Source organism: Bos javanicus, chromosome 13 (assembly GCF_032452875.1).
Source record: "Bos javanicus breed banteng chromosome 13, ARS-OSU_banteng_1.0, whole genome shotgun sequence".
NCBI lineage: Eukaryota > Metazoa > Chordata > Mammalia > Artiodactyla > Bovidae > Bos > Bos javanicus.
The window spans coordinates 60,752,346-60,779,890 of NC_083880.1; the positions used below are offsets into that span (position 1 = coordinate 60,752,346).

Sequence of the window (27,545 nt, forward strand, 5' to 3'; positions counted from 1 at the left end):
GTGACCTCGGTTTTCATAGCTCAATTTGCTCATTCATAGCAAAGGGTATATTAATATCTACTCTCAGAGGACTAAAGTGGGGTTTCTAGGAGATAATCTGTGTCAAAGAGGTTAGTCCACGGTGGGTTTCCAGAAAAGGTTTTTCTTCCTTTCTGCCAGTATTGGATTCTTTCCTATTTCTCTTGCAGTTCTACCTACCATCTGGGTAGGTAGAATCCCTGTGAGTTCTTTAAAAGCGTTCCCTTTACTCCACTTCCAGTACTGGTCTCAGGAAGCCAGCATCTCCAACTCTTGTGCTTCCGATTCCTTCACTTTATAACTCCTGACCTGATTTCCTCCATCCCTTCTCCGCCCCAAATGCCCAGGATCATATGAATTGAGATCATTAACCGGAAGTATCAAAATCTTAGATTCACACACTCAACTCTTTTATTCTTTGTGCTCGCCTGCTCATATCTTTTTCATGGTTAGGATATTTACATAACCAAACAGAACCTATGTATTTTATTTTTTTTAAGTTTTTTTTTTTTTTTTTTTGTATGTGGACCATTTTTTAAAAAAAAATATTGAATCTGTTACAACCCTGCATCTTTTTTTTTTCCTTTAAATGTTTGGTGTTTTTGGCCTTGAAGCATGTGGGATCTTAGCTTCCCTCCCAGGAATCAGACCCTGCACCCACAGGATTAGAAAGTGAAGTTTTAACCACTGGACTTCCAGGAAAGTCCTAGAACCTATTCATTTTTAATAATTTCTTTTGTTCCTCTTACCCTAACTCCCCACCCCAGGTAACTAGCACACAATCATTTATCTACAAGGCAAGTACTTTAAATAAAGAAATGGGGGAGCTGGAGGGCCCATAGTCTATCTGAAGGGGCAGCTGACAGTCAACTCCAGCTAATTACTGCTCCCACTGTGGCCAGATCTTCCTGTTTTTAAAGTGAAGCCTAACTCTAGTTTCTTTTTTTAAATGGGAAACGTTCTTCCTTCTCTTTTTTCTTTGAGGTTGTCTCCGCTATATTTGGATCCTCTGTATAAATTTTAGAACCAGCTTAGTAAATTCCAGGAAACCACTTTTGGGAATTTTAATTGGGTTTACATTGCATTTATACAGAATTGCCATATTATAATACTGAGTCTCCCCATTTATGGCCCTCTGGGATTCCTCGTTTATGTAAGTCTTATTTTATGAATTTCAATAGTAATTTATGGTTTTCTTCATAGAGATCTTGTATAATTTCGGGAGGGATTTATTCCAAGGCACCTTGGTTGCTATTGTAAATGGTATCTTTGGAAATCACATATTTGATGTTGGTGTTTAAAGGAAACACATTTGAATTTTTTTGTATTGTACTCATATCTGCCAACAATACTGAAATCTTAAGGTTTCCAATGGCTTTTAGAATCAATTTCCTTTTCTTTGTTGACAGTCATATTGTCTGTAAATAATGAACATCTTTCTGTTCAGATCTTAACACTTTTTCTTGTTTTACTGTACTAGACAGGACCCCTCACGGAATCAAGATGTATTGGGCATTTTTGTTTTGTTTCTGACTACTGAGAGATCTGTTTGTATTTTGAAAAGATTTGATCTGTGGACTGGGGTCTGGCTGCTTCTCAGTTTTACTAACCATATCTTCTTCTGTCATAAGATTTTGCTGGTATGGGTATGGCCATTCTTTCCATCAGTGCCTTTTTTCTTGTTAACTTTTGCAGATCCAAGTTTTGTCTATTCTCTTTTGGTCATTTTTAGTTGTTTTTCTTGATGATCACAATCAGCACTGTGAATTGGATAAAAGACTAAACATTTATATTGATTTCTCACTGAATTTATTAAAAATATTGTCAACCATTCCCCTCAGTACTGCTCCAGCAGTCAGCTTGGTCTGACTGTAGACCAAGTCTATATAGTCAGAGATCGCTGAAGATTGTAGAGATCGCTGAACCAGAAGCTGTGGGGCCAGGCAGGTATCCTGTGAGCAAAGCAGTCCAGATGGGCACAAAGGCCATCTGAAGAGGGCAGCCTTTACTCATTCCTGGCAGATTATTGCCAGAGAGGGTTATTAGAATTGGTAAGTTTGGCATCTCAGTCTGGATTTTAATGGACAGAGTTTTGAAATTTGCACTATTATTAAACGGCTAGTTAGGAGACTGTGGGGGAGGTGTGATTTGTGATGGCCTTTGAAAAAAGAAGCAGGTTTTGGAGAACAAGAGAAAAAAAAATCTGTGACTTAGAATTACTGTTCCTATGCACAGATGAGGAAAGTATGGTCAGTCATGGAAGTGAATTGCCCAATGTCACGAAGCTTGTAGTAGTTTGAGTGATAGTCGCTCAGTTGTGTCCAACTCTTTGTGATTCCATGGACTGTACCCTGCCAGGTTCCTCTGTCCATGGAATTATCCAGGCAAGAATACTGGAGTGGGCTGCCATTTCCTTCTCCAGGGGATCTTCCCGACCCAGGCACAGAACATGGGTTTCCTGCATTGCAGGGAGATTCTTTACCATCTGAACCACCAGGGAAGCCTACTATTAAGAGATACTTCTAAGTATAAACACAGGGAGGCCTGGAGTGCTGCAGTCCATGGGATCACAAAGAGTCAGACAAGACTGAGCTACTGAACTGAAGTATAAAGACAGATTAAAAAAAAAACAAAAAACAGGTTATCTTAAAAAGTATAAGCAGATACATGCCTAACTTTATCTTATAATCTATAGAATATGGAATGAATCCATACTCCTTTTCCAAAGGAATGCCTGACAGGAGTAGCAATAAAGTTATAAATGACAATCATCAATCAGATATAATAATTCAGGTGAAGCTTATCTCTCTCGAAGCAAGTGGGTAAGTGGTCAGGAAGGAAATACAATGTGCTTTAACTTTGTATGAAAAATAATGTTCAGTTCCATGTTGTTTAACATAGTTCTGTTTTTTCGATTGTCAAAATCTGTGCCCCCTCAAGCATATAAACTCCAAAGCTTATATGGTTATTCACTTATGTATTTCTGCCTCATGTCTGTGAAATGGAGATAACGATGCCTACATCAAGCTTACTGTTTACTGACAACTTACATTCATGGTTCTATCAGCACACAAGCTGAGGCTCTTTATCTTCCCAGGTGCTTATTAACATTGTTTAATTAATTAACAATGCAGCAATTTTAACAGGGTAACGTGGTCCAGAGAAAACTTACATTATGCACTTGACATTTCATTTAAAAATTTTCCTTAAAACTGAAAGATTTCATTATGAGATACATTTCAAATGTACTTTATTAAATCTGATAGCTAATTAGAGCCTAAGAAATCATAAAAAAATTACACAATAATATTCAATCAAAAGTTAGTTTTCTGGGCATATTGGCATATTAATGTAGTTTTCTTAAAAAAAGTTAATCCCCAGCAAAAGCAGATATTTTTTTGCTTTCTGGGAGAGATCTAGGAGGACAGGAAAGGACTAGGAGTGTTTATAAGAATAGACCAGTAGCTCTTTCCATCAGGGAGGTGGTGCTCATCAATATTGAGACTCAATACTCAGATGACTTTCTGGTTAAAATCATTTGTTAAGATAGGTGATAATTGGGCTATTTTTATCTTGACAACTGAGATAAAACTATAAACCGTCAATGTTTAGGGACCCAGAACCAATTTATTATTATTTTAGCATGATTATCCTTTCAAGTTATCATAATCTGTTACTGGCTTCTTATCTAAGAATATACAGGGCCTTATGGTAAGGTTTTAGGGTAAATGACTAGCAAGTAAAAATCAAAGACTGCCTTCAGGAGACCAAAGCCACACCCACTGCCTGATGGACAGGATTACCTATTAACCCCATCATTTTGGAGTCTGCCTAACACCAGAAAATCCTTTAAGTTCTGATAGCCACATACTGACAAGAAAGGCTGTTGAAATTTATTTAGTTAGACACATTGAGTTACTACTGCTGTTTGGAGTCTGTTTCTGAAGACTTTCCATTATAGGTTAGTATAATTTTTTTCAGGTAAGAAACTTGGTTTCAACTGTTTCTTGTTTAAATAGTCCTAAAAGTATTTCCCCTGGGATTTTCTCCACATAGAGAAGTTATCCATATAATTATTTTTAAACAGTCTTCCTAGCTTTGGGAAGACTTTGCCCTCCCTCCAACACACACACACATACACACACACACACTTGAACATAACCAAATCAGCTGTAAAGTACAGCACACAGAAATGACTGTCGGCCTCCTGTGAGGACACTGAATGCCGTCTATCCCATAGGTAAGTCAGCAATCTGCATGTGTTCCTGAGGAGAAATCAATTGAGTCCCTCTGCTGTTGTGGCTTCTCCAAAGACAGCCCTTCCCATAACAGTTGTTCTGGACTTTATCCACCATGCTCAACTCATTTGCATTTCAGTGCTTCCTCCCACTCAACAGTCAATCCAAGAGTTCTTCAGAGGGACTTCCCTAGTGGTCCGATGGCTAGAACTCTGCACTCCCAATGCAGGGGGCCCGGGTTCCATCCTTGGTCAAGGAACTAGATCCCACATGCTGCAACTAAGACCCTAAGACCCAGTGCTGACAAATATTTTTTAAAAAAGAGTTCCTGGGAATTGTTGGAAATATTGATTGCATTTTACTTCAAAAGTCTTTCATCTGCTTCAAAGTTATTGTGAAGATTAAATAATCTGCTATATCTAAATGTATGGTACAATGCATTGTGGACTCCCAAAGTTTTCCAGATGTGAAGCTGATCACAGCAACCCCACACCATGCATAAAGTGAGCCCCACCCCAGGGCTCGAAAGGTAAGGGAATACCTACTCTCCAGTAAGAATGCGTGGCCTTGTTGAGCCATTTAGGACTTTGTCTTTTAGCCAAGGATAATGTAACAAATCCAGCTAGCATTCCTATTGCAGCATCAGTACCAAGGAGAATTCCACCTTTAACCAGGAAAAGCCAGTCATCAGTGGATACTAGAGCCTCCACCTGGCAGGACAGCTCTGCGATCCCAGTGCCTTCTGTCTCCATGTTTATCTAGTCTCCTTTCCTTTTAAGGGCATGACCAAAAACTGCACATGTTTCTTCTGCTCACATTTGCCAAAACCTAATCACATGGCCTTATGTAGCTACAAGGGAGGTTGGGAAATGAGATCTTTATTTTTATTTATGTTTTCTTTATTATTTATTTATTGAAGTATAGTTAATTTACAATATTGTGTGCTTTTTCCATAGCAGTCTTTTCTGTTGACCACAGTGTGCAGTGCTATTTAAAACATTTTCCTGTGATTTTTAAGAGGGGGAGAAGTTTGGGAGCTCTGGCCTAGTGTTCTCTCTCTTTTTTAAAAATAGATTTTTAAACATAGAATGATAGGTTTAAACAATTTTATTTTATTTATTTATTTATTTTGGCTGTGTTGGGTCTTAGATACAAGATGCAGGATCTTTTGTTGTGGTGCATGGAGACTTTAGTTGCGTTATGCAGGCTCCAGAGCATGCAGGATTCAGTAGCTGCTGCATGTAGGCTTCTCTAGTTGCAGCTTGTGGGTTCTCTAGTTGCTCCTTGGCATGTGGGATCTTAGTTCCCTGACCATGGAGCGAACCCGCATCTCCTGCATTGCAAGGTAGGTTCTTAATTGCTGGATCACCAAGCCTTGTGTTCTATGGAAACATTCCCCTATTGAAGTGTGACTGATTTTAAATTAATTTGCTCCTTCCAAATTATTTTTTAAAACAGGAATGCACTTTTAAATCTGTGCTCTATCTAGCAAATCTGAGGTGTGGAGAGAGAACTGGAGTGCGGTAAGGGTGGGAGCTGGTACTTGTAGTCTTGGAGTAAGGGGCAAAGTGGGGTGTTTATTTGTATGGGTGGCGGTGGGAGTAAGCAGTCTGACTCTACATTACTTTGAAGGTATTGCTGACAGATTTGGATGTGGGAGGAGAGATGAGTCAAAAGATGAGTTAAGAATGACTCCAGGGGAATTCCCTGGCAGTTCAGTGGTTAGAGCTCTGCACTTTCACTACAGGCCACAAGCCTTCCTGGGTGTGGCAAAAAAAAAAAAAAAGACTCCAGGAAGAGAGATGCCACTTTGAGTTGGCTAAAATTGGGGAAATACTGAGTGTTAGTTGCCTCTCAGGTACCCAAATGGAGATGCTGAGTAGGCAGTTGGATGTATGTGACTGGAAGAAGATGGAGAGGCTGGAGATGTGAGTCTAGGAGGCATCTGGGTAAAGATGGCATCTTAAGTCACAAGACTGAAAGGGAGCACGAATGGATAGAAAAAAAGAGAGGGCTGAGTCCGAGTCCTGGGGCAACCTGGGAGTAAAGGGAGAAAAAGAGAAAGCAGGGAAAGAGAAGAAAATGAGGTGGGAAGCAGCGCTAGAGAGTGGTTTCCAGGACACCATGTTTAGAAAGTGTGTCAAGGAGGGAGTGATCCATTGTGTCAAATGCTGCAGATTGGCTAAGGAAGATGCACACAGAGAAGTTTAGCAAAATGGAGCTCACTGGCAGCGCTGACAGTGGCAGTTTCAGTGGAGAGGTGGAGAGTGAAAGCCTGATTGAAGAGGCAAAAAGGAATGGGAAACAGTAGGCAAACCTCTTTAGAAGTTTTGCTTTAAAGTGAAGCAGAAATGGGAGGGTAGCTGGATGGGAAATGTTCGCTTTTTTTTTAACAGAAGAAATTAAAATATGTTGGTAAAGCAGTGAAAATACAGAGGAGAGGGTGATGGAGAAAATGGGGGAAATTCCTGGGGGAAAGTCCTAGAGAAAATGAGAAAGGACAGGTTTCAGTGCACAACAGGAATCGAGGTCAGCAAGCAGTTTACAGGGTCTCAGTAGGGAGGCATGTGGGTGGGTGAATGAGGTGATGTGAACCTGAGTTTACTGATTCCCATGATTTTTCCGGTGAAACAGGAAGCAACGTAATTAGCCAAGAGTAAGGATGGAGAAGGACGTGATGGAGGTTTGCTGAGAGGAGGAATATGACATAATTCTTTAGCATGATAGGCGGGGCCAGCTGAGGGGAATTTGAAACCGCGATGCGTGGAATGTGGCGAGAGCTACTTTTTCCAGTGCGATATTGGTCCCTCTAGGCGTTCGGTAGTCTGCGTCCGTTTCCTTGGAGACGGAGACAGGCGAGAAAGCATCAGGTGTCTCTGGGAAGTTTGAGTGGCCTTGGTTACCGCGCGATCAACGCTGAAACAAGGAAGTTGGAGAAGCCGAAGAAACAGGCATCCCCCAAAATCGGGGCCCCAAAGCCTCGGGACTCTTCTTCCATTCTCCCTAATGGCGCGCAACTTTCCAAAGTATGTGAAAGCGGTAAGGAAGGAGATGGAGTACGCATGCGTGGCCCCCAACCCAGCGCTGGCTGGGTCTTCTCCGGGTGTCGTCCCGCTCGTTTGACCCCGCCCTCTCCCCCCCACCCCCTTATCTCCCTAGCCCCGCCTCTCTCGCGTGTTCTCAGGCTCCTGCTAGGCTTGTGTCCTTAGTGACTGAGGTTTCGGGTTCGAGACCCCATCCCAGTTTCACGCTTGCTGCTTGCATCCTCACGGGTTGGGACTGATGGGAGTATTTTCCCGACCCAACACTTTGCAGACGCAGCCGCTCTGGGATCGGCTCCACAGTCCCCCAGTTCCAGGTTCTGGTGAGTCCAGAAGGGCTAGGGTCGGTGTGGGGGTGGGGCTTGCTGACCCGGGGCGTGCCTCAGAACCTCAGTTTTCTCACTGTCTTATTAGGAGGTAAGGATATATTATGCTGCTCCCTTCTTTATCTCTGATTGCATATCTGCTTTCCTATCGGGTCTTTTCCATGTCTTCTGTTTCTCAGTTCTTAGCACCTCCCGGCCTGGATGTGCTTAGTAAATTCTGGCTGGCTGATGCAAACTTGATAACATTTAGGGAGCACTTACCACATGCTTTACAAATATCTTTTGGAATGTTTGTACCAACGTATGGGGGTAGGTTTTTAAATTCGGTCCAGTTTACAGATGAGAAAATTGAGGCTCAGAGAGGTAAACCCACTTGGTCAAGGTTACAGATATCAGTAAGGGGGGAAGCTGGGATTTGAGCCCATGAGCTGTGTGACTGATTTGTGTTATGTCTGGTAGGATTATGTTCCATGGCAGCGGTCCAAGCAGAGAGCCAAGCCATCTGCTCTGCCTCCAATCCCACAGCCTGTGGGCACTAAGAAAAGCGAAAGGAAGACCTGGTCTACCATCCAGCCAGGTGGGCAGAGGTCCTTGGGCGCTGGAGAAGGAGGTGGGGACAGGATGGGGGTAGAGGTTCTTGGCCCTTGGTGACAGCATTTATATCAGGGTAGGCTAACTGCTATAACAAACAGTCCCCAGATTTGAAGTATTAATACAGATGCTCGTTTCTCATTTATGTCAAAGTACATTTGTGGATCTGGGGGGAGGGCGGTAATCTTTTTCACATGATCATTCTGGAGTCTAGGCTCCATCACCTTGTGACTAGGACATCTTGTAAGGTCCTGAAGTCCTCTGTTGGGTCCTTTTGCATCCAGCAGAAAGAAGAAAGAAAGCAAGAATATGGATGATCTTGTGGACAGATCTTTTTCAGGGCCTAGACTTGAAGTGACAGACATCACGCCCACTCATATTCCGGTGTCCTTAACTCAGCCACATGCCCACCCTTAACCCCAAGGAAAGATGGGAAATGTAGTCCAGCTAGGAAAAGAAAACAGAGTTTGGTGAACTTGGGATAATCTCTGCCACATCACTGTCACGCCTTCCAGGGGAGTTCTGAGGCCTTGGCTTAGGCAGACATGGATTCAGATCTTGGTTCTCTCATCTGCTCTCTTGGGAAAGTCATTCATCTCTCTAAATTTCTGTTTCCTCATTTTTAAAATGAGGACACTAATACTTACCTGATATGATGTGAGAGTTAAATGAGAAGATCCGTGTAAAGCCCATTGTTATTCAACCTTATGAGACTCAGCACTCCTTTTAATGACATATATTTTGTAATATTCCTTTAATATCCTGAAATAAACTTCATAGATAATATAATCTACCTATGTATATAATTTAAAAGTTAATATAATGCCCTAACTGTAAAGTAAAGAAAAAATACAAAAAGAAATGAAAAAGAAATGCAAAATACCAAGAAAAAGAAATGCAAAAAGGCAAAATGGCTGTTTTAGGAGGCCTAACAAATAGCTGAGAAAAGAAGAGAAGCTAAAGGCAAAGGAGAAAAGGAAAGATATACCCACTTGAATGAAGAGTTCCAAAGAGTAGCAAGGAGAGATAAAGACTTCCTCAGTGCTCAATGCAAAGAAATAGAGGAAAACAATAGAATGGGAAAGACTAGAGATCTCCTCAAGAAAATTAAAGATACCAAGGGAACATTTCATGCAAAGATGGGCACAATAAAGGACAGAAATGGTATGGACCTAACAGAAGCAGAAGATATTAAGAGGTGGCAAGAATACACAGAAGAACTATACAAAAAAGATCTTCACGACCCATATAACCACGATGGTGTGATCACTCACCTAGAGCCAGACATCCTGGAATGTGAAGTCAAGTGGGCCTTAGGAAGCATCACTATGAACAAAGCTAGTGGAGGTGATGGAATTCCAGTTAAGCTATTTCAAATCCTGAAAGATGATGCTGTTAAAGTGCTACACTCAATATACCAGCAACTTTGGAAAACTCAGCAGTGGCTACAGGACTGGAAAAGGTCAGTTTTCATTCCAATCCCAAAGAAAGGCAATGCCAAAGAATGTTCAAACTACCGCACAATTGCATTCATCTCACACGCTAGTAAAGTAATGCTCAAAATTCTCCAAGCCAGGTATCAACAGTACATGAATGGTGAAGTTCCAGATATTCAAGCTGGATTTAGAAAAGGCAGAGGAACCAGAGATCAAATGCCAGCATCTGTTGGATCATTGAAAATGCAAGAGAGTTGCAGAAAAACATCTACTTCTGGTTTATTGACTATGCCAAAGCCTTTGACTGTGGATCACAACAAAATGTGGAAAATTCTTAAAGAGATGGGAATACCAGACCACCTTACCTGCCTCCTGAGAAATCTGTATGCAGATCAAGAAGCAACAGTTAGAACTGGACATAGAACAACAGACTGGTTTCAAATCAGAAAAGGAGTACATCAATGCTGTATATTGTCATCCTGCTTATTTAACTTATATGCAGAGTACATCATGCGAAATGCTGGGTTGCATGAAGCACAAGCTGGAATCAAGATTGCCTTATGGCAGAAAGTGAAGAAGAACCAAAGAGCCTCTTGAGGAAAGTGAAACAGGAGAGTGAAAAAGTTGGCTCAGCATTCAGAAAACTAATCATGGCATCCAGTCCCATCACTGCATGGCAAATACATGGAGGAAACAATGGAAACAGTGACAGACTTTATTTTTGTGGGGCTCAAAAATGACTGCAGATGGTGACTGAAGCCATGAAATTTAAAGACGCTTGATCCTTGGAAGAAAAGCTATGACCAACCTAGATAGCATATTGAAAAGCAGAGACATTACTTTGCCAACAAAGGCCCGTAGTCAATCTATGGTTTTTCCAGTAGTCATGTATGGATGTGACAGTTGGACTATAAAGAAAGCTGAGCACTGAAGAATTGATGAAGAATTTTGAACTGTGGTGTTGGAGAAGACTCTTGAGAGTCCCTTGGACTGCAAGGAGATCCAACCAGTCCATCCTAAAGGAAATAAGTCCTGAATGTTCATTGGAAGGACTGATGCTGAAGCTGAAACTCCAATACTTTGGCTATCTGATGCGAAGAACTGAGTCATTGGAAAAGACCCTGGTGCTGGGAAAGATTGACGGCAGGAGGAGAAAGGGACGACAAAGGATGAGATGGTTGGATGGCATCACCGACTTGATGGACATGAGTTTGAGCAAGCTCTGGGAGTTGGTGATGGACAGGGAAGCCTGGCATGCTGCAGTCCATGGGACAGCAAAGAGTTGGACATGACTGAACAACTGAACTGAACTGAATGGAATTGTAAAGTAAAGGAAAAGGCAAGTTATTTACATTTAAATAGCAAAGGTTTCATTATGTAAATGTTCAGGATGGCATGAGCAAGTCATCAGAAGCTTACTCATAGATGTGGCATCATGGTGAATGTAACAGTTGCAAATGCTGACTGACACATGATGGAAATTGGGGACTCAAATACCAAGAGGGATTTTTCATTGCAACCCGATTTCCAAAGTTGTGTCATCTCTTACTAGAGTTCTAAACAAAACAAGGCACAATCTTCCCCTGACTGTAGCTGCCTCATTGGAAAATTCAGCATTATGTTGTTGTTTAGTTGCTAAGTTGTGAATGACTCTTTGGGACCCAATGGACTACAGCACCAGGCTTCCCTGTCCTTCACCATCTCCCAGAGCTTGCTCAAACTCATGTCCGTTGAGTCGATGATGCCATCCAACCATCTCATCCTCTGTCACCTCCTTCTCCTGCCCTCAATCTTTCCCAGCATCAGGGTCTTTTCCAGTGAGTTGGCTCTTTGCATCAGGTGGCTATAGTATTGGAGCTTCAGCTTCAGCATCAGTCCTTCCAGTGAGTATTCAGGGTTGATTTCCTTTAGGACTGACTGGTTTGATCTCCTTGTAATCCAAGGGACTCTTGGTAGTCTTCTATAGTACCACAATTCAAAAGCATCAATTCTTCAGCACTCAGCCTTCTTTATGGTCCAACTCTCACATCTGTACATGACTACTGGAAAAACCATAGCTTTGACTATATGACGCTTTGCCGGCAAAGTGATGTCTCTACTTTTCAATATGCTGTCTAGGTTTGTCATAGCTTTCCTTCCAGGGAGCAAGCATCTTTTAATTTCTTGGGTGCAGTCACTGTCTGCAGTGATTTTGGAGCCCAGGAAAATAAAATCTGTCACTGTTTCTGTTTTTTTTCCATTTTTATAGTTACATGTAAAACAAAATCAGGTTCTGGGATCAGATCATTATAATCGGATTTTACCTATGTCAGTATCTATTAGGACTTAGAAAAGTTAAACAAGATAGGAGAATTCTATGTTCTATGGGGTTGTCCTGTCTGGGAGATATTGGACCCTTAGTTTTTATGTGTACCACAGATTCCCCCAGCAGTATATGTAAATACCCCTGTTGAGCTGTTGAGAGTCATTGATGTAAAGTGATAAGCACACGACATTGTGATAGTGACAGAAGTTTTGTCTTTGGTCCTATTCAAACAGCATCTACAAGGAAACGCTTGCCCTTTCCTTTCATTGGGAAAGCAGTGAGGTATGTAATAGACACAACCACAACCAGAACAAGAGCAATTAACATATGCCAAGGACATATGTGCTAGATACTATCTGAGCAATTTACGCATATCACTTCATTTAATCTTCCCAACAGCCCCGTGAGATGGGTGCTGATGTTATCACCTCTTAGAGATGAGGAACCTGAAGCACAGACAGGTGCAACTCCCAAGGCACACAGGTAGGAGGGGCACAGCCAGGCTGTGATATTTGGCAGTTTGGCTCCAGGACCCAGAGTCAACCACTGGAGAAATGTAGACCTGAGCTGGTGTTCCAGTGTCCCTTCTTGCTAGCAATTCTATTTGAGTTACTGATCCCAGCCTCAGTTTCCTTCCCTGTGGAAACGGGCACAAAGATTCCTGCCTTGTTCAAGTGTAATCTATGTAAATAACAACAGTTAGCATTTGCTGAGGACTCATTTTGTGTTAGGCTCTATTGTAGAGGCCTTATTTGTTCATTCATCCATTCATTCATTCATTCATTCATACATCCATTCAGCAGCAGCCATTTGCTGAGCCCCCGGTGTACACAGCATTGGGCTGAGTGTTGTTGACTTAGGAGAAAGATTGGTTTCTGGCCGTGTAGTTCATAGTCCCAACCTCACACATGTAATTACACAAAACTTTAAATACACTTGTAGGGACTTCCATGGTGGTCCAGTGGTAAAGAATCTGCTCTCCAATGCAGGGGACTTGGGTTTGATCCCTGGTTGGGGAACTAAGGTCCCAATGCCTTGGGGCAACTAAATCAGCTGTGCTGCAATTAGAGAGCCCACGAGTCACAGCAAAGTGCAGCTAAAAAGAAAAAAAAAATACACTTATAATTGAAGGAGGTCATGATCCCATTCATGGGCTTCCCTGGTGGCTCAGTGGTAAAGAATCCGCCTACAATGCAGGAGACGCAAATGACCAGGGTTCAGTCCCTGGGTCAGGAACATCCTCTGGATGAGGCAATGGCAACCCACTTCAATATTCTTGCCTGGGAAATCCCATGGACAGAGGAGCCTGGTGGGCTACAGTCTCTGGGGTCGCAAAGAGCCAGACACGACTGAGCAACTGAGCATATACGCATGATCTCATTCACTTCTGGAAATGGTGTCATCACCATTTTACAGATGAGGACACTGAAGCTTGGGTTGGTAGCATGTCTTGTGGAAAGTCATGTCCTTGAGGGCAGCTTTTGAGTATTAAAAAAAGATAAATCTGCTGATTCCACCAAGATGGAGTAGCCCCATTCCTTCCTGGTCCTCCCTTTTGCAACTAAAAATCCCTGGACACTACACAACAGAGAGAGGCTCTGAAAACTGTAAAGAAAAAAGTGGGCTGCTAGAATGGGGAGCATACACCATCATCTGGCCTTCATGCTGAATTTCAACAGGAGATTGTCTGCTAAAAAGAAGATGAAATAAGATCCAGAGCAATATCTAAAACACCCAAGATACAATGAGAATCACCCATCATACCAACAATGAGAAAAAGCACAACATGAATGAGAAAAGACAGACATCAACACTGAGATGAATCAGATAGAATTATTTGACTATTATTTATAGATGACATGACTGTCTACATAAAAAATCTTAAGGAATCTACTATATCTAAAAAGAAACTAGAAGTAATGAGTTGACCAAGGTTGCAGGATACTAGCACAACACACAAAAACCCATCACGTTTCTATGTACTAATAATAAATATGTAGAAATCAAAATAAAAAACGCAATATATTTACCGTCACACCAAAGAAAATGAAATATTTAGGCATAAACTTAACAGAACACGTATAGGATCTGTAAGCTGAAATCTATATAATGCTAATGTAAGAATCAAAGAAGACCTAAATAAATGGAGAAACATACTGTGTTCATGGATTAGAAGACTCAACATTGTAAAGATGTCAGTTCTCAGATTGATTCACGTTTAATGCAATCCCAGTCAAAATCCCAGCAAGTTTTTTGTAGGCATAGACAGGTTTATTCTAAAATTTATACAGAAAAGCAAGGTCCTAGGATAGATAAGACAATTTAAAGTGAACAACATCGGAAGAATCACTTTACCTGATATTAATGCCTACTATTTGGTTATAGTAATCAAAACAGCATCGTATTGTTAGAGAAACACATAGATCAATAGAATAAAAAACCAGAAACAGCCACACAAATACTCAAGCAATTTTTGACAAAGGTGCAAGAACAGTGGAGAAAAGAAAGCCTTTTCCACAGATGGTGCTACAGCAGATGGACATCCACAGATGAAAAAAGGAACTTCTATCGAAGTCTCACAACTTATACAAAAATTAACCCAAAATGTAAATTTAAAATGAAATCAAAATTAAATGTAAAATGTAAAACAGTAAAACTTTTAGAAAAAACATGAGAGCAAAATCTTTGGGACTGATGGCAAGTGAAGAGTTCTTTGTCTTCGTACCAACAGTGGATTCATAAAAGAAAAATGGAATAAATGGACAGGTAGGATTTCATAAAAATGTATGACTTCTGTTCTTTTCACAGTCTTCACGGAGATTAAGTATGAAGCTATGTACTTGGATAAAATGTTTGCAAACCACATACCTGACAAAGGACTGCTTTGTAGAATATATTGGGAACCCTCAAACTCAACAGAAAAACAATTCAGTTAAAGAGTTAAAGGCAAAACACTTGAAGAGACATTTCACCAGAAGAGGAAATACATATGGTAAATAAGCACAGGAAAAGATGTTCAACATCATTATCCACTGCTGCTGCTTCTGCTGCTAAGTCGCTTCAGTCGTGTCCGACTCTATGTGACCCCATAGATGGCAGCCCACCAGGCTCTCCCATCCCTGGGATTCTCCAGGCAAGAACACTGGAGTGGGTTGCCATTTCCTTCTCCAATCATTATCCACTTAGGGCTATGCAAATTAAACCAGAATGGGGTGTCACTGAACATCTATCAGAATGACTAAAATGAAAAATAGTTATAATGCCAAGTGTTGGCAACAACGAGAGATTGGGTCATTCGTTTCTAATGAAACCAAGCACACATTTCCCATAATGATCCAACAGTTGCACTCTTGGGCATTTATTCCAGAGAAGTGAAAACTTACGGTCACACAAAAACCAGTGCATGACAGTTTCACTTTAGCCTGATTCATAATACCCTCAAACTGGAAACAATCCAGATGTCCTTTAATGAGTGAGTAGTTAAAGAAACTATGGTGCATCCATTCCACATAATACTATTCAGAAGGAAAAGGAAAGAACTTTTGATACTTTCACTAACTTAGATGAATCTCCAGTGAATTACGCTGAGTGAGAAAAGCCAATCTTAGAAGTATCATATTGTTAGATTCCATTTGTATAAGATTCTGGGAATGACAGAACTGTAGAAGTGGAGAATAGATTCATGAATGCCGGTAGTGGGAGGAGGATGGAAGGAGAGGGAAATGCGTGTGGCCGTACAAGGCCCCAGGAGCAATCCTTTGCGTCTGTGGAAGTGTTCTGTAACATGCTGTCTTTCAGTGTCCTGCTTGTGATACTGTGCTTGGTTTTATAAGATGTTACCATTGGGAGTAACTGAGTTGAGGAAACACAAGATTTCTTTGTATTACTTCTTAAAACTGCATGTAATCTGAATTTATTTCAAAATTAAAAGTTTAATTAAAAAAAGATAAATCAGGGCTACCACCACTAATGAAAAGAAATACGCGTTATTAAACCGACAAATCTTCCTAAGTATTTAAGTTCAACCTACAAATGTTATAATTTTTAAAAACCCTCGTAAAGGAGGTTTTGGAACTTGGTTAATTAAATTCCCTTAAATTGTTTAAGCTACGTTTAAAATTTTATATATACATTTTCACTTTCAAAAAGTTCACTTGTTCTGATTAACAAAACCATTGGGCATGTAATGTAATTCTTGTATATCTAATAAATAAACCTCTAAATGTGGGTAATCTTATGTTCTCTTAAAAGTTGTGGTAATTTATATACATTTAATAAGATTGTATTAAACCTTGCAACTTAAAACAAATCTAAATCAAAATCTCATTTACGTATTTTGAATTAGAATCACAAGGTCTTCCTTGGTGGTCCAGTGGCTAAGACTGAATGTAAGGGGCCTGAGTTCCATCCCTGGCCAGGGAACTAGATCCCACAGGCCACAACTGAAGATCCTGCATGCCGCAACAAAGATCAAAGATCCCACATGCTGCAACTAAGACCTGCATGCAGGTGCAGCCAAATAAATAAAAATAAATATTAAAAAAATTAGAATTACAAGAGTAATTATTAATCACTCCATCTCTCAAATAGTTTCAAGTAAATATCAGATAATTCATAACTTTAACTCAAAAGTACTCTAATTTGCTTTGTCACCTCAGTACTTAATACTAAATTATGGATGTCAATCCATTAAAGAAATAATATTTTTCAAAATGAATTGGGTTGCACCTCTAACAGGGCCTTTGAGGGCAGCATTTGTGATGTGATGGTTTGTGTGATTTGCCTCACGCTGGTGCAGGACACGCCAAGAGGAATCAGGGATTCTTGGAACATGCCCTCTTGAGTGTCTTCTGCTCTGAATTATTTTCGTGTACTTCATATCTGGCAGGACCACAGGTTTTACAGGTATTTCAGAGACAGTGTTTTGCTTGGCTCCTGTATCTTTATCTGATGCTGTGGTCCTGATCCCAGTTCTCAGGCCACTGGTAATAACAGTGACAACTGGTAATTTATATTTGCACTGAATATGTGTTAAGCATTATTCCAAACACTTTAAAGGACAGTAACTTCTTATTTAGTCTTCACGACAATCCTGTGAAGTAGTCATGATGATGATTCTTGTATTATAGAGTAATGGGGAAGTGAGGGGCAGAGAGGTCATGTGAGCTGCCAGATTCAAACCCAGGCTGTCTAGCTCGTTAGTTATTGCTTTTAACCTCTTTCCTTCCTGAGCTTACCATTGGCCAGCTTGGGGGGAGAGATGAGGGTGTCTGGCCATCCTCCCGCTACTACCCCTCACTGTCCCTCTGTTCAGCCACACAGTCAGTATGGTATGTGGAAGTTCCCTGGGCTTCGCTGTCCTTTATAACAAGGACCAGAGTAGGGCCTGGGAGCTTACTGATGGATGTGAGCTTTGGCTTCTGTCTCACTGTCATACACTATAAGGCCATGAGTGGATGCAGGTGGGGCCTGGGCTGTCTGACTGTTTCTCCTGACTCTCTCTCTGTCCTTTCCCATGCCCTAGGGTGGCAATCCAAGCCTACCTTGTGGATGACAAGCCAGCCGAGGAATCCACTAGAGCTGCGCAGAGGAAAGTTGGACTCTGGGAAGACACAGGCCACAATCCGACTAATGAGAGTATGAGCATCCTCCCACAGGCACTGGGGGCCAGGGCCGGGGGGTGGGGGATGGTCATAGCAAACATGCCCTGAGCACTTTGTGCGTGCCTGCCTGCAGTCTTGTTCTCCTCACAGCAACCCCATGGGCATGCTTATCATCAGCCCTATTTTACAGAAGGGAAAACTGAGGTGCATGGAGATAAATGACTTGCACCAGATCACACAGTTAGAAAATACAGTACCAGGGGTCAAAGCCAGTTAGACAAAGATTTGCCTTTGTGTTTAAGATACAGGAAAATGATTGGAATCATTTTATTTCATTGCATTAGGAATACAATCTAGTGGCTTGTTCATTTACAAACTCTGGGAAATTAACCTTTCATGAAATACAGTGCATCTTGAAGCAAGACTTAGGAGCTTCCTATTAAAACTTTTCACATCAACTGATAGAACTTGATCGTTCATTTTCTCAAAATCTGTTGTTTATTATGGCTTCTGAACAATGTTTCAAAGTATTTGAAATGAACTAGAAGAAGTGGGGGCATTAGTGTCCATAGCAGAAAGTAACATACCAAATACTATAACTACTACAAAATATTATAGAAGAGTTCTTAACTTCTTCAGGAAAGTTTTTAATAGCTCAATGAACAATGACTGTTATATAAAGAAATAGGGAGAAATGTATTTGCCTTGAAATCGTTTTTTTCCCTTTAACCTTCAATTTTGCAAAAATGAGTTATTAGAGGCAGCCCAGTATTCTTAAAGGAGGAACTCATATTTCTGATGTTATTTTTATCCTGACTTTAGAAGGGTTATGTGTTTTTGATATGAAACATGAACCTGGACAATTGGCTCTAAAACCTGTGCTCCTAACCAGTTCCTAATACTCTCTCTTATAATCATTCATTTGTTTAATCAACAAATATTTGAGCATCTACTGTGTCCCAGACCCTGTTCTAAGTGTGGGAATTCACCAGTGATGTGGCCTCTGACCTTAGGGAGCTCACAGGGGAGACAGATAACAAACAAGATAGATACGGCACGTGTAGTGAAGACAAGAGCTGTGAAGAAGTATAAAATAAGGTTAGGGGGCTAAAGGACCACAGAGGAGGGGGTGGCCATGACCATTTTAGGAGGGTGGTCAGGGAAGGCTGTCAAGGTGGTGACATCTGAGGCAGGAATGCTCCAGGCAGAAGAACTGGAACTGCAAAGGCCCTGAGGTTCATAGGAGTCCCCGGGCTGCTGTTGCTGTGTGCAGAGTGGGCTGTGGGGACAAGGGGGAAACAGAGCAAGAATGCAGAAACGACCCAGTTGGTTTGTTCTTGGAGTTGGAGTAGGATTCTGACTCTGCCCCTCAGCCTCAGGACAGTTTTTTATTCAAGCACCAACTCCCGAGAGTGCCAATGATGTGTCAGGCACCAAGCTGGGTGCTGGGGAGATAGCCATGAACATGATCCCAGAATCCGTGCTATGATGGAGCTTATACTTTAGCATAACAAATTAAAAAGGGGAGACGCATAACAAATTAAAAAACCTCCAAAGAATATTTACTCATCAGTTGATTAAGCCCACCCTTATGGAGCTCTAGGTACTGTTCTGTGTGTGTGCTGGAGATACAGCTGTGACAAGACAACCAAAGCCCCTGCCCTCCTGGCTGTAAAATTCTAGTTGGGAAGACAGACAAGAAAGAAGAAAATAAGAAAAATATGTTGGGACTTCCTTAGTGGTCCAGCGATTAAGACTTCTTTCAATGCAAAGAGGGCTTCCCTGGTGACTCAGGGTAAAGAATTCGTCCGCGATGCGGGAGACCTTGATTCCATTCCTGGGTCGGGAAGTTCTCCTGGAGAAGGGAATGGCAACCCACTGCGGTGTTCTTGTCTGGAGAATCCCATGGACGGAGGACCCTGGTGGGCTACAGTCCATTGGGTCGCAAAGAGTCAGACACGACTGAGAGACTAACACACACATAATTCACTGATTCTAAGAAGCCACTGGTAATAAGGCGCACCTTTATCTTAATAACTCACTAATTAAATATTTTTCAACTAGACTGTAACACGCCACCAGCTGTAAGATACAGCTCCACCCCAGAGCATAAAATTATGGGGAAATGGGTGTTTCAGAAAGGATGAAATAATTCAAGGTGCTCTGACCCGCAGACAATAGAGAACAGCCTCCCAGCTCGGGTGGCATTTATCAGTCGGGGCCACAAGGGGGCGGATTGCGGCGGGAGGGACGTGGTCCTTGGGCTCTGGGAGGTGCCGGCCGGCCCCGCGCATCGCCACTTCCCTTCCCCGTCTCTCCGCCCGCAGACAATGCTCCGGAACCGGCGAACCTCGTACCAGGAGCTCTGCGACCACGAGGAATTCCTCACCAACCACTGTGGGGAACTGATCAAGACCATCCAGGACACAGAGGACAGCGCCGCCCTGAAAGTGCGGATGCTGCTGCAGCAGCAGGACGTCTACATGGTGATTCTCCCCGCCTTGGCCCCGCAGCCCCGCCTCCGCCCTGAGCCGCCGTCCAGCCCGCGACACCGCCCCTCCCGAGCCCTTGGGCGCCCTCTCCTGCTTTCTCCCGGCTGGTTGCATAAGCTCCTTCCTCCGTCTGGAAGATAGCATCTTTTACACACTCCACTGTCCCCGCCCCCCGCACCCCTACCTGGGTCTTGGAATCAGACTGGGGGTGGGGTGGGGACTCATCCCAGTTCAGCACTAATTAGCTGGAAGGCTCTGAGTCAACCTCTGAGCCCCATACAAGTGGGGCACAATAGCGCTCACCCCGAAAAGGAGTTGCACCTGGCACACAGGAAGTGTGGGCCCCAGTGGGATTGGGTCTGGGGACTCCTCTGAGAAAGTACTGAGTTCTCTGACGGTCCCTGCTTTGGCAGCACCAGTGGAAGCGGGGGTGGTGGGTGATGGTGGTGGTGAGCTAATGCCCCCCCACTCCCACAGACCATCACTGACATCTTGGAGTACTCCAACAAGAAGAAGCTGCACCAGATGAAGTGTGAGCTCCAGGAATGGGAGGAGAAGGAGGAAGCCAAGATCCGCAGTAAGAATCTCTCCGCGGGTTAGTTGACCCTCACCTGGCTCTCTAGGGGAAGCCATCAGGCCCACCACCTCGCTTCTGAGGCAGAGGGGACTGCTAAGATGCACAGCGACAGCTTACTCATCACTTAGCACTTGCAGGCCCTGTGTGCTCTGTTTTTACGGGCATACTTTCAGTCCTTACAACTACCTATAAGGCAGGGGAAGTTTTTCTTTTCTCCCATTTTACAGATGAGGAAACTGAGGCTAAGGGAAGTGAAGTAGCCTGCTGAAAGTTATACAGCTAGGAGCCAGCATCCAATCCCAACCTATCTGTTTCCTGCCAAGGTTCCTCTGGGAGTTGGTGGCTGGGCAGGTCACTGGTCACAGAGTTGTTGAGCCTGTGGTTTTTTTCCCCTGGTGTGTCAGGCAGCTTCAGACACTTGGGATCCTCTCCATGGAGGGTGGCAGGATAGACTGCCTTTTTTTTTTTTTGGCTGCGCAGGCTCTTTGTTGCAGCTCGAGGACTTTCTCTAGTTGCGGAGCACAGGCTCTGGAGTGCACAGGGCTCAGTAGCTGCAGTTAGTAGGCTTCTCTAGTTGTGGTGTGTGGGCTTAGTTGCCCTACAGCACGTGGGATCTTAGTTCCCCGACCAGGGATCAAACCCTCATCCCTTGCATTGGAAGGCAGATTCTTAACCACTGGACCACCAGGGAAGTCCCAGGATAGGCTGTCTTAATCCTGCCCTGTCACCTCATCTCCCCAGGCTTGGTGTGCCCTGTCACCTCATCTCCCCAGGCTTGGTGCCAAGGATCGGGCACCGGGATAGTTTGTTTCCTCTTTTGGGTAGGTTGTTGCTGCTTCTCCTGTGGAGGCAAAGCTCTTTCTGGGGGCTTACCTGTCCTTCTTCTCCTGTGGAGGCAAAGCTCTTTCTGGGGGCCTACCTGTCCATCACCTCCCAGCTGTGTTTGGGCTTGTTTCAGCCCAGACCCCAATCCAGATGAGATCAGGCACGTTCAGGCTGGTACAGCCATAGACCCAGACCCCAATCCACTGGCTAAGGAGAGCTTTGCTTCTTGGGTGGCCCTGGAGTGGTCCTTGAGGGACGATCCTGCCTTCTGTCCCTTGTCAGACCTGGAGCAGCAGGTGGAGCAGCTGGATGCCCAGATCGAGAAGGTCCGTGAGCAGGTGAGCTTCGTGAGCACGTACAAGGACCACGAGTACCCCATCAAGTTGGTACAGGTGGGCAACCTCGTGCGCCAGCTGCAGCAGGTGAAGGACAGCCAGTTGGTAGGTGAGCCCCTGGTTTTGCCTCACCTGACCCTGTGGGAAGCAGGGTTGGTGGCCAACACCTTCCTGCCAACCCCTAGGACGAGCTAGATGAACTCAGTGAGATGTGCAGAATGGTCCTGGCGTCTATGTCCAACCAGATTCAGAATAAGAAAAAAAACCTTCTGAGGTCTCTGGTGGTGGTGAGTAGCCAGCCACTGTGGCAGGTATCCGGGTCCTGCCCCCAGCCCTGCTTTCTTAACCCTGTCCTCTGCCCTCAGGGCCACCACATGCCCATCTGCTACCCATCTGGGGCCAGTCTAGGCGGCCAGACTTCTAGGGGGCCCCTTCTAGGGGGCCAGAAGAAGATTTCCCTTTTTCCACAGAAAATCCAGCGTGCCAATCAGGAGACTCTCCTGCAGAAGACCTGGAATACCCGGGTTATACTGAAATACATGGACAAGTTCCAAGAAGTGAGTGGGTGGCGATGGTGGTGATCCCCGCTGTGTGAGAGCAGGGGGAGTGGGTGGTCCCCAGGACCTCTGGGGGGGTCAGGCTTGTCCTGATCTGGGGCTTATGAGGTCTCTGGTGTTAGTCTTCCTCCTTGGCTGTGCCATTAACATCTTCCATCTGAGAACGGAATTTGTCCAGGACTAGGCCTTGCCTCATTAACCAACACCACCAGCCGTGACCCATCGGCAGCATCACCAAGCTTCATCCACACAGCCATCACTTTACTATCACTACCCACTCCTTGTCTTCACCTCTTAATTCTTGACATTGACCATCACTCAAGACCATGTTAATGAATTCCATGATCACCACCCTCTCATGGTAATTTTTGTTATCTTGCACCTTCATCAGTTGTCTGCGTGAATGACCTTCATCACCTCCACCAGCCCCCACTAATTCTCACTGTCGAGCACTGCCACCCCCTTGCAGCCTGTCTCCCCTCACCTTTTTCAGCACCATCAAACATTGTCAGTAACTCATGAGCCAGCCCTGCCCTGCAAGGAGGGAGCCCCGCTTTGGAGTCCAGAAGTCCCAGTGACAGAGCCTAGGCTATTTCCCTAGATGTCCTTATTCACGCATTTTTCCCTTTTCTTCTGTTGGTTGGGGGATGTTTGGTTTCTCAATTTCACCTGCTTTCCTCAGTTTATAGACCGTTTTGAGGAGGAAATACCCAGATTAAGGGCTGAGATGGAACAGCTGGAATTTCAGATCTGGGAACCCCGAGAGATCGTATTTGCGGACGTTCTACTTCGGAGATCCAAGTAGGTGGTCCTTGAGCAGCACCTCTTACACTAGCCATGCTCTGGGCTTGAGCAAGCTCTCTGTTCTTGGGGGGCAGCCTGGGGGAGAAGGCAGGACCTGTGCAGGCAGGAGACTGGGTGTTTGCCTCTGACTGTGCGGCATCCATGACCTTTTGCCATCTCTTGGCCTGAGTGTCCATCTGCACGTAGCAGGCTGAGTTAGGTAATCTCCTTGGCCCCCTCAAGTTCCAGATTCTGTGTCTCAACCAAGTGGGTACACCCCTGAGCTCCCAGGCTGTTCAGGAAGACGGTGTTGAGTAGGGTGGTTGGCTCCAGCAAAGAATGGCCTGGAAGGCACCCTGCGAGGAGAGAACGGTGTTCTCTCTGTGGGGCAGACTTCTGGGACCCAAAGGAAGAACTTCCTTCCAAAACCAGTTCCCTGCCCGACCTCCCAGGGGCAGGCCGTCCCTGTTTGAGCATGGGGATCCCACCAGGCCATGCCAGGTGGGGCAGTTCCTGCCATCTGCCAATTATTTTCCTTCTCCTTAGCTTCTGTGTCTGTCTCCTTCTCTTCCTCTCCCTTTCCTTCTTCCTCCTCTACCTCTTCATTCTCCTCTTAAGTTTCCTTAAAAAGTGCTGTCAGATCTACGACGGGCCTATGGAGCACCAGGCGTGGTGAGGGCAAACAGTCCTTGGCTTTGTCACCACAGCCGAGGATGGGACCAAACATGAATCGATAACGAGCCGCAGATAAATGTCGCAGCTGAGATGAGAGCTGCTAAAGAAGAGATGTGGATGTGGTGACGGGAGAGCATGGCCTGGACAGAGGGGTGTCTGGAATGGCAAAGAGGTCTCCCTAAAAATGTGATCTTTTTTTTTTTTGGGCTGTGCTGGTCCATTGTGGCGCGTGGGCTTAGTTGCCCCACGGCATGTGGGGTCTTAATTCCCAGACCAGGGATCGAACCCGCATACCCTGTATTGGAAGGCAGATTCTTCACCACTGGACCACCAGGGAAATCCTGAGAATGTGACATTTTTAAACTAAAGTCTGAGGGATTATTCACAGAAGTTCACTGGGCAAAGGGGGCTGAAGGGGAAACTGAAGGAAGAGCATTTCTAGGTGGTGGTGCTGGCATCTCGAGATGTGCCAAGTAGGCTCCATTGTCCCTACCTGAGCTCTGGACACACTGAAATAAGAATGAAAGGGGCAAGGGTGACATGGGCCAGACTCTCACTTTTATCTGATAGAGCTGATTTTAGAGAATGTAGCTTATATCTCCAGGCATGTTGGCTTCTGAATACTAACCCAGAATTAGGCAAATGGAGTTCCGTGGTCAGCTGCATGGAAGCAAAGGAGACTGTAGTCCTTGCAGGCTGCTCAGTACTGAGAGAGAATGGGGCAGGGCTACCCAGGTCCCATTCCTCTCTCCAGACTCTGTTCAGGTTGTTATACCTCCTTCCTGGGCAGAGTGAGTAAAGAGATGGAGAGAGGCCAGGAGCAGCATGCCCACTGATGATGTATGCGCACTGATGACAGTATGCCCACTGATGCCCTTCCATGGGCAGGGAGACGCCAGGAGTGGGAAGAAGCTGTCTCCTCCTAGGATGTGGGAATGGCACGCTGCTAAGTAGAACTTTTCCATCCAAAACATGCACTGGAATCACCTGGAGATCTTGTGGAAAAGCAGATTCTGAACTGATAGGCCTGGAGTGGGGCTCAGGAGTCTACATTTCTAGGAAGCTCCTGGGAGAAGCTGAGGTGCCGACCCCTGGACCACAGGCTGAGCAGTGAGGCTGTAGATGTGTGGTAGGAGGGAAGTTGGTGTTTATGAGGAGCTGAGTGAGGTTGGACTGCAGAGTGATGGGGAGAGTTATGACAGCCCCGTCCCTAGGGACTTCCGTGCAGGGCCCTGTAGACCAAAGATATTTGATCCTGAAAGCAAAGAACTTTTTTTTTTTTTTGCCCATACTACTTTGCATACAACATCTTAGTTACCCAACCAGGTATCAAACCTGTGCTCCCTGCAGTGGATGTGTGGGGTCTTAACCACTGGACCACCAGGGAAGTCCTAAGTAAAGACTTTTCAAGCTCAGTGATGACATCAGATTTGCATTCCAAGAAAAGACACTTTGAAAAGAATATGGAGAAGATGTTGGAGAGGCTATGTTGGGAGTCCAGTTGGTTGTGATGGCGGTTGTGTGTGGAGGGGGTGGCTGGGAGTGACTTGGCCAAGATGGGTGGCAGAAGAGAGAGGAGAGATGGACAGAGTGGAGAAATATTTAAGAAGGTAAATCTGTAGGACTTGGTGATATTTGGATATGGGAAACACAGTACAGGGAGGTGTCAAGAATGACCCTTGGGTTCCTGGCTTTTGTAACAGGATGGGTAGTGGTACCAAACCCAGAGAGAGGGAAGACTGGGACTGGGGGTGAAGGGTGCATATGTAGGTCAATCAGCAGTTGATTTGGACACTGAGTTTAAGTTATGGAGACCTGAGCGTGGACCTGACAGGTAGGGAGCTGGGGGTATAAGAGTAGATCTCAGAAGACAGACTTTGGCTGGAAATGGAAATTTTGGCAATGCCAATACAATCTGGAATCAAGGTTGTTGGGAGAAATGTCAATAACCTCAGATATGCAGATGACACCACCCTTATGGCAGAAAGTAAAGAGGAACTAAAGAGCCTCTTGATGAAGGTGAAAGAGGAGAGTGAAAGCTGGCTTAAAAGTCAGCATTCAGAAAATAAAGATCTTGGCATCCAGTCCCATCACTTCTTGGCAAATAGATGGGGAAACAATGAAAACAGTGACATTTTATCTTCTTGGGCTCCAGAATCACTGCAGACAGTGACTGCAGCCATGAAATTAAAAGACTCTTGCTCCTTGGAAGAAAAGCTACAACAAACCTAGACAGCATATTGAAAAGCAGAGATATCACTTTGCCGACAAAGGTTCATATAGTCGAAGGTATGGTTTTTTCAGTAGTCATGTATGGATTTGAGAGTTGGACCTTAAAGAAGGCTGAGTGCCAAAGAATTGATGCTTTTGAACTGTGACTGAGTGACTGAACAACAGTGCAGAGATGCATTTTTTTTTTTTACTATTACTTTGAGCGATTTCAAATGTATAGAACAATTGAGAGAATACTATGATGAGTACCCGGTTACCCATCTAGATTTAGAATTTGTTATATTTTGGCGAATCAACTTCATCTTCATTTCTTCCGGACCCTCCCCATTTGCCAGGTGAGGAAACAGAGGCTCGCCTGGGGTCTGTCCCCAGTGAAGGCAGGAGGCTCAGAGAGGAAAAGCAGTGTTTGAGGCGACTCAGAGCCAGGCTTCTAAAACCGTCACTCTGACTCCAGAGAGCGCGCTCATCCTGAAGGGCCTCAGCGCTTGAGAGCTGAGCTCCTGCTCCCTGTTGACCTCAGACCTCTGTAGGGGAACATGAGTCTTGCCAAACCAATTCCTGTTTCATTTTGATGTGCATATGTGTGCGTGCGCACAGGTTGTTTTGGAATGGGGCTCCCCGGTACCAGTGTTCGAAAGAGCAGGGTTCCCCTGAGGCCACGCTCCCCAACCTGCAGCTCTAGTGCCTGGCCTCTTACACCCCCGCTTTGCTCCTCCCTACAGGTGCACCCCCGACATGGACGTCGTCCTCAACATCCCTGTGGAAGAGCCGCTGCCCTTCTAGATGGTGGGGCTGGAGGCCAACCCTCCTTCCCTGGTTTCTTCCCCCTACCTGGAGCCTTGAGTTCTCCCCTAAGGCCACGTCCCCATCCAGGTGCCGGTCTGCAGTTCCTTCCCTCCTCACTCCCTCCCTCTTTCCCCACTTTCTTGCTCTCTCTCCCTTCCTTTCTTCTTTCCTCTCCTGCCCCTCATTCTTTCGGAGCTGCTGCTTGGCCCAGGTAGGAATTCCTAGGCGAGTCCTTTTTACCAATAAAGTTGGGCATGCCCTGGTCTTTGCCAATGCCTGGGGCTTCCTAAGGCATGGTAGGAATAGATTTTGTCTTAAGATAAGAGGTGGATAACTGCTGCCTGCATCTGGGGCTCAGAACTTCTCAACAAGTGCTGGAGGGACCCCTGCCTGAGTCTCCATGGTTCTGTGGCTCCAGCCGCCCCCTCCCTGGTGCAATGGGAGCCCAGTTTTCCCCCTGATTTGTGCCCAGATCTTTTGAGACCAGTGCCCGGGTGGAGGGGGGATGCCTGGAGTTTGAGACCCCTGGGAACTTGCTGAACCTTCACTGCTGCTTGTCCATCTCTCTTACAGTCCAGTTGTCTGTCTGTCTACCGCCTGTATTCTCACTGTACGTGGACATGAACACCAACTCACCCTTGGGTGCCTGGTCAGGCACCATTCCCCACCACATAGGCTTCCAAGGTGGACTTAGAGGGGTGATGCCTGGACCCCCTTCAAGCAAG

The 27,545-nt window shown here is 44.6% G+C and overlaps 1 protein-coding gene across 5 annotated transcripts; it reads left to right on the plus strand.

Moving 5' to 3' along the window:
* The first annotated feature begins 238 nt into the window (after positions 1 to 238).
* On the plus strand, positions 239 to 27,110 carry C13H20orf96 (chromosome 13 C20orf96 homolog). Of its 5 annotated transcripts, none has more exons than XM_061437159.1 (11): positions 239 to 7,282; positions 7,572 to 7,620; positions 8,083 to 8,200; positions 17,480 to 17,592; positions 19,886 to 20,044; positions 20,528 to 20,645; positions 21,735 to 21,892; positions 21,973 to 22,074; positions 22,258 to 22,344; positions 23,027 to 23,145; positions 26,757 to 27,110. In XM_061437159.1, the coding sequence occupies exons 1-11, from the start codon at positions 7,263 to 7,265 to the stop codon at positions 26,815 to 26,817; spliced, it is 1,104 nt and encodes a 367-aa protein (XP_061293143.1). In that variant the 5' UTR covers positions 239 to 7,262; the 3' UTR covers positions 26,818 to 27,110. The 5 variants fall into 5 exon arrangements, with proteins under 5 accessions (XP_061293143.1, XP_061293144.1, XP_061293146.1 ...); XM_061437160.1 differs by having other exon boundaries at positions 20,528 to 20,627; XM_061437162.1 differs by lacking the exon at positions 21,973 to 22,074 and having other exon boundaries at positions 21,735 to 21,790.
* Positions 27,111 to 27,545: the final 435 nt, after the last annotated feature.

Bases quoted from the DNA above. Each gene is read 5' to 3' on its own strand.
- C13H20orf96 (XM_061437159.1), top strand. From the start codon at position 7,263: ATGGCGCGCAACTTTCCAAA. The intron at 7,621-8,082 runs GTGAGTCCAGAA...TATGTCTGGTAG, and splicing joins TCCCCCAGTTCCAGGTTCTG to GATTATGTTCCATGGCAGCG. The intron at 20,646-21,734 runs GTTAGTTGACCC...GTCCCTTGTCAG, and splicing joins CAGTAAGAATCTCTCCGCGG to ACCTGGAGCAGCAGGTGGAG.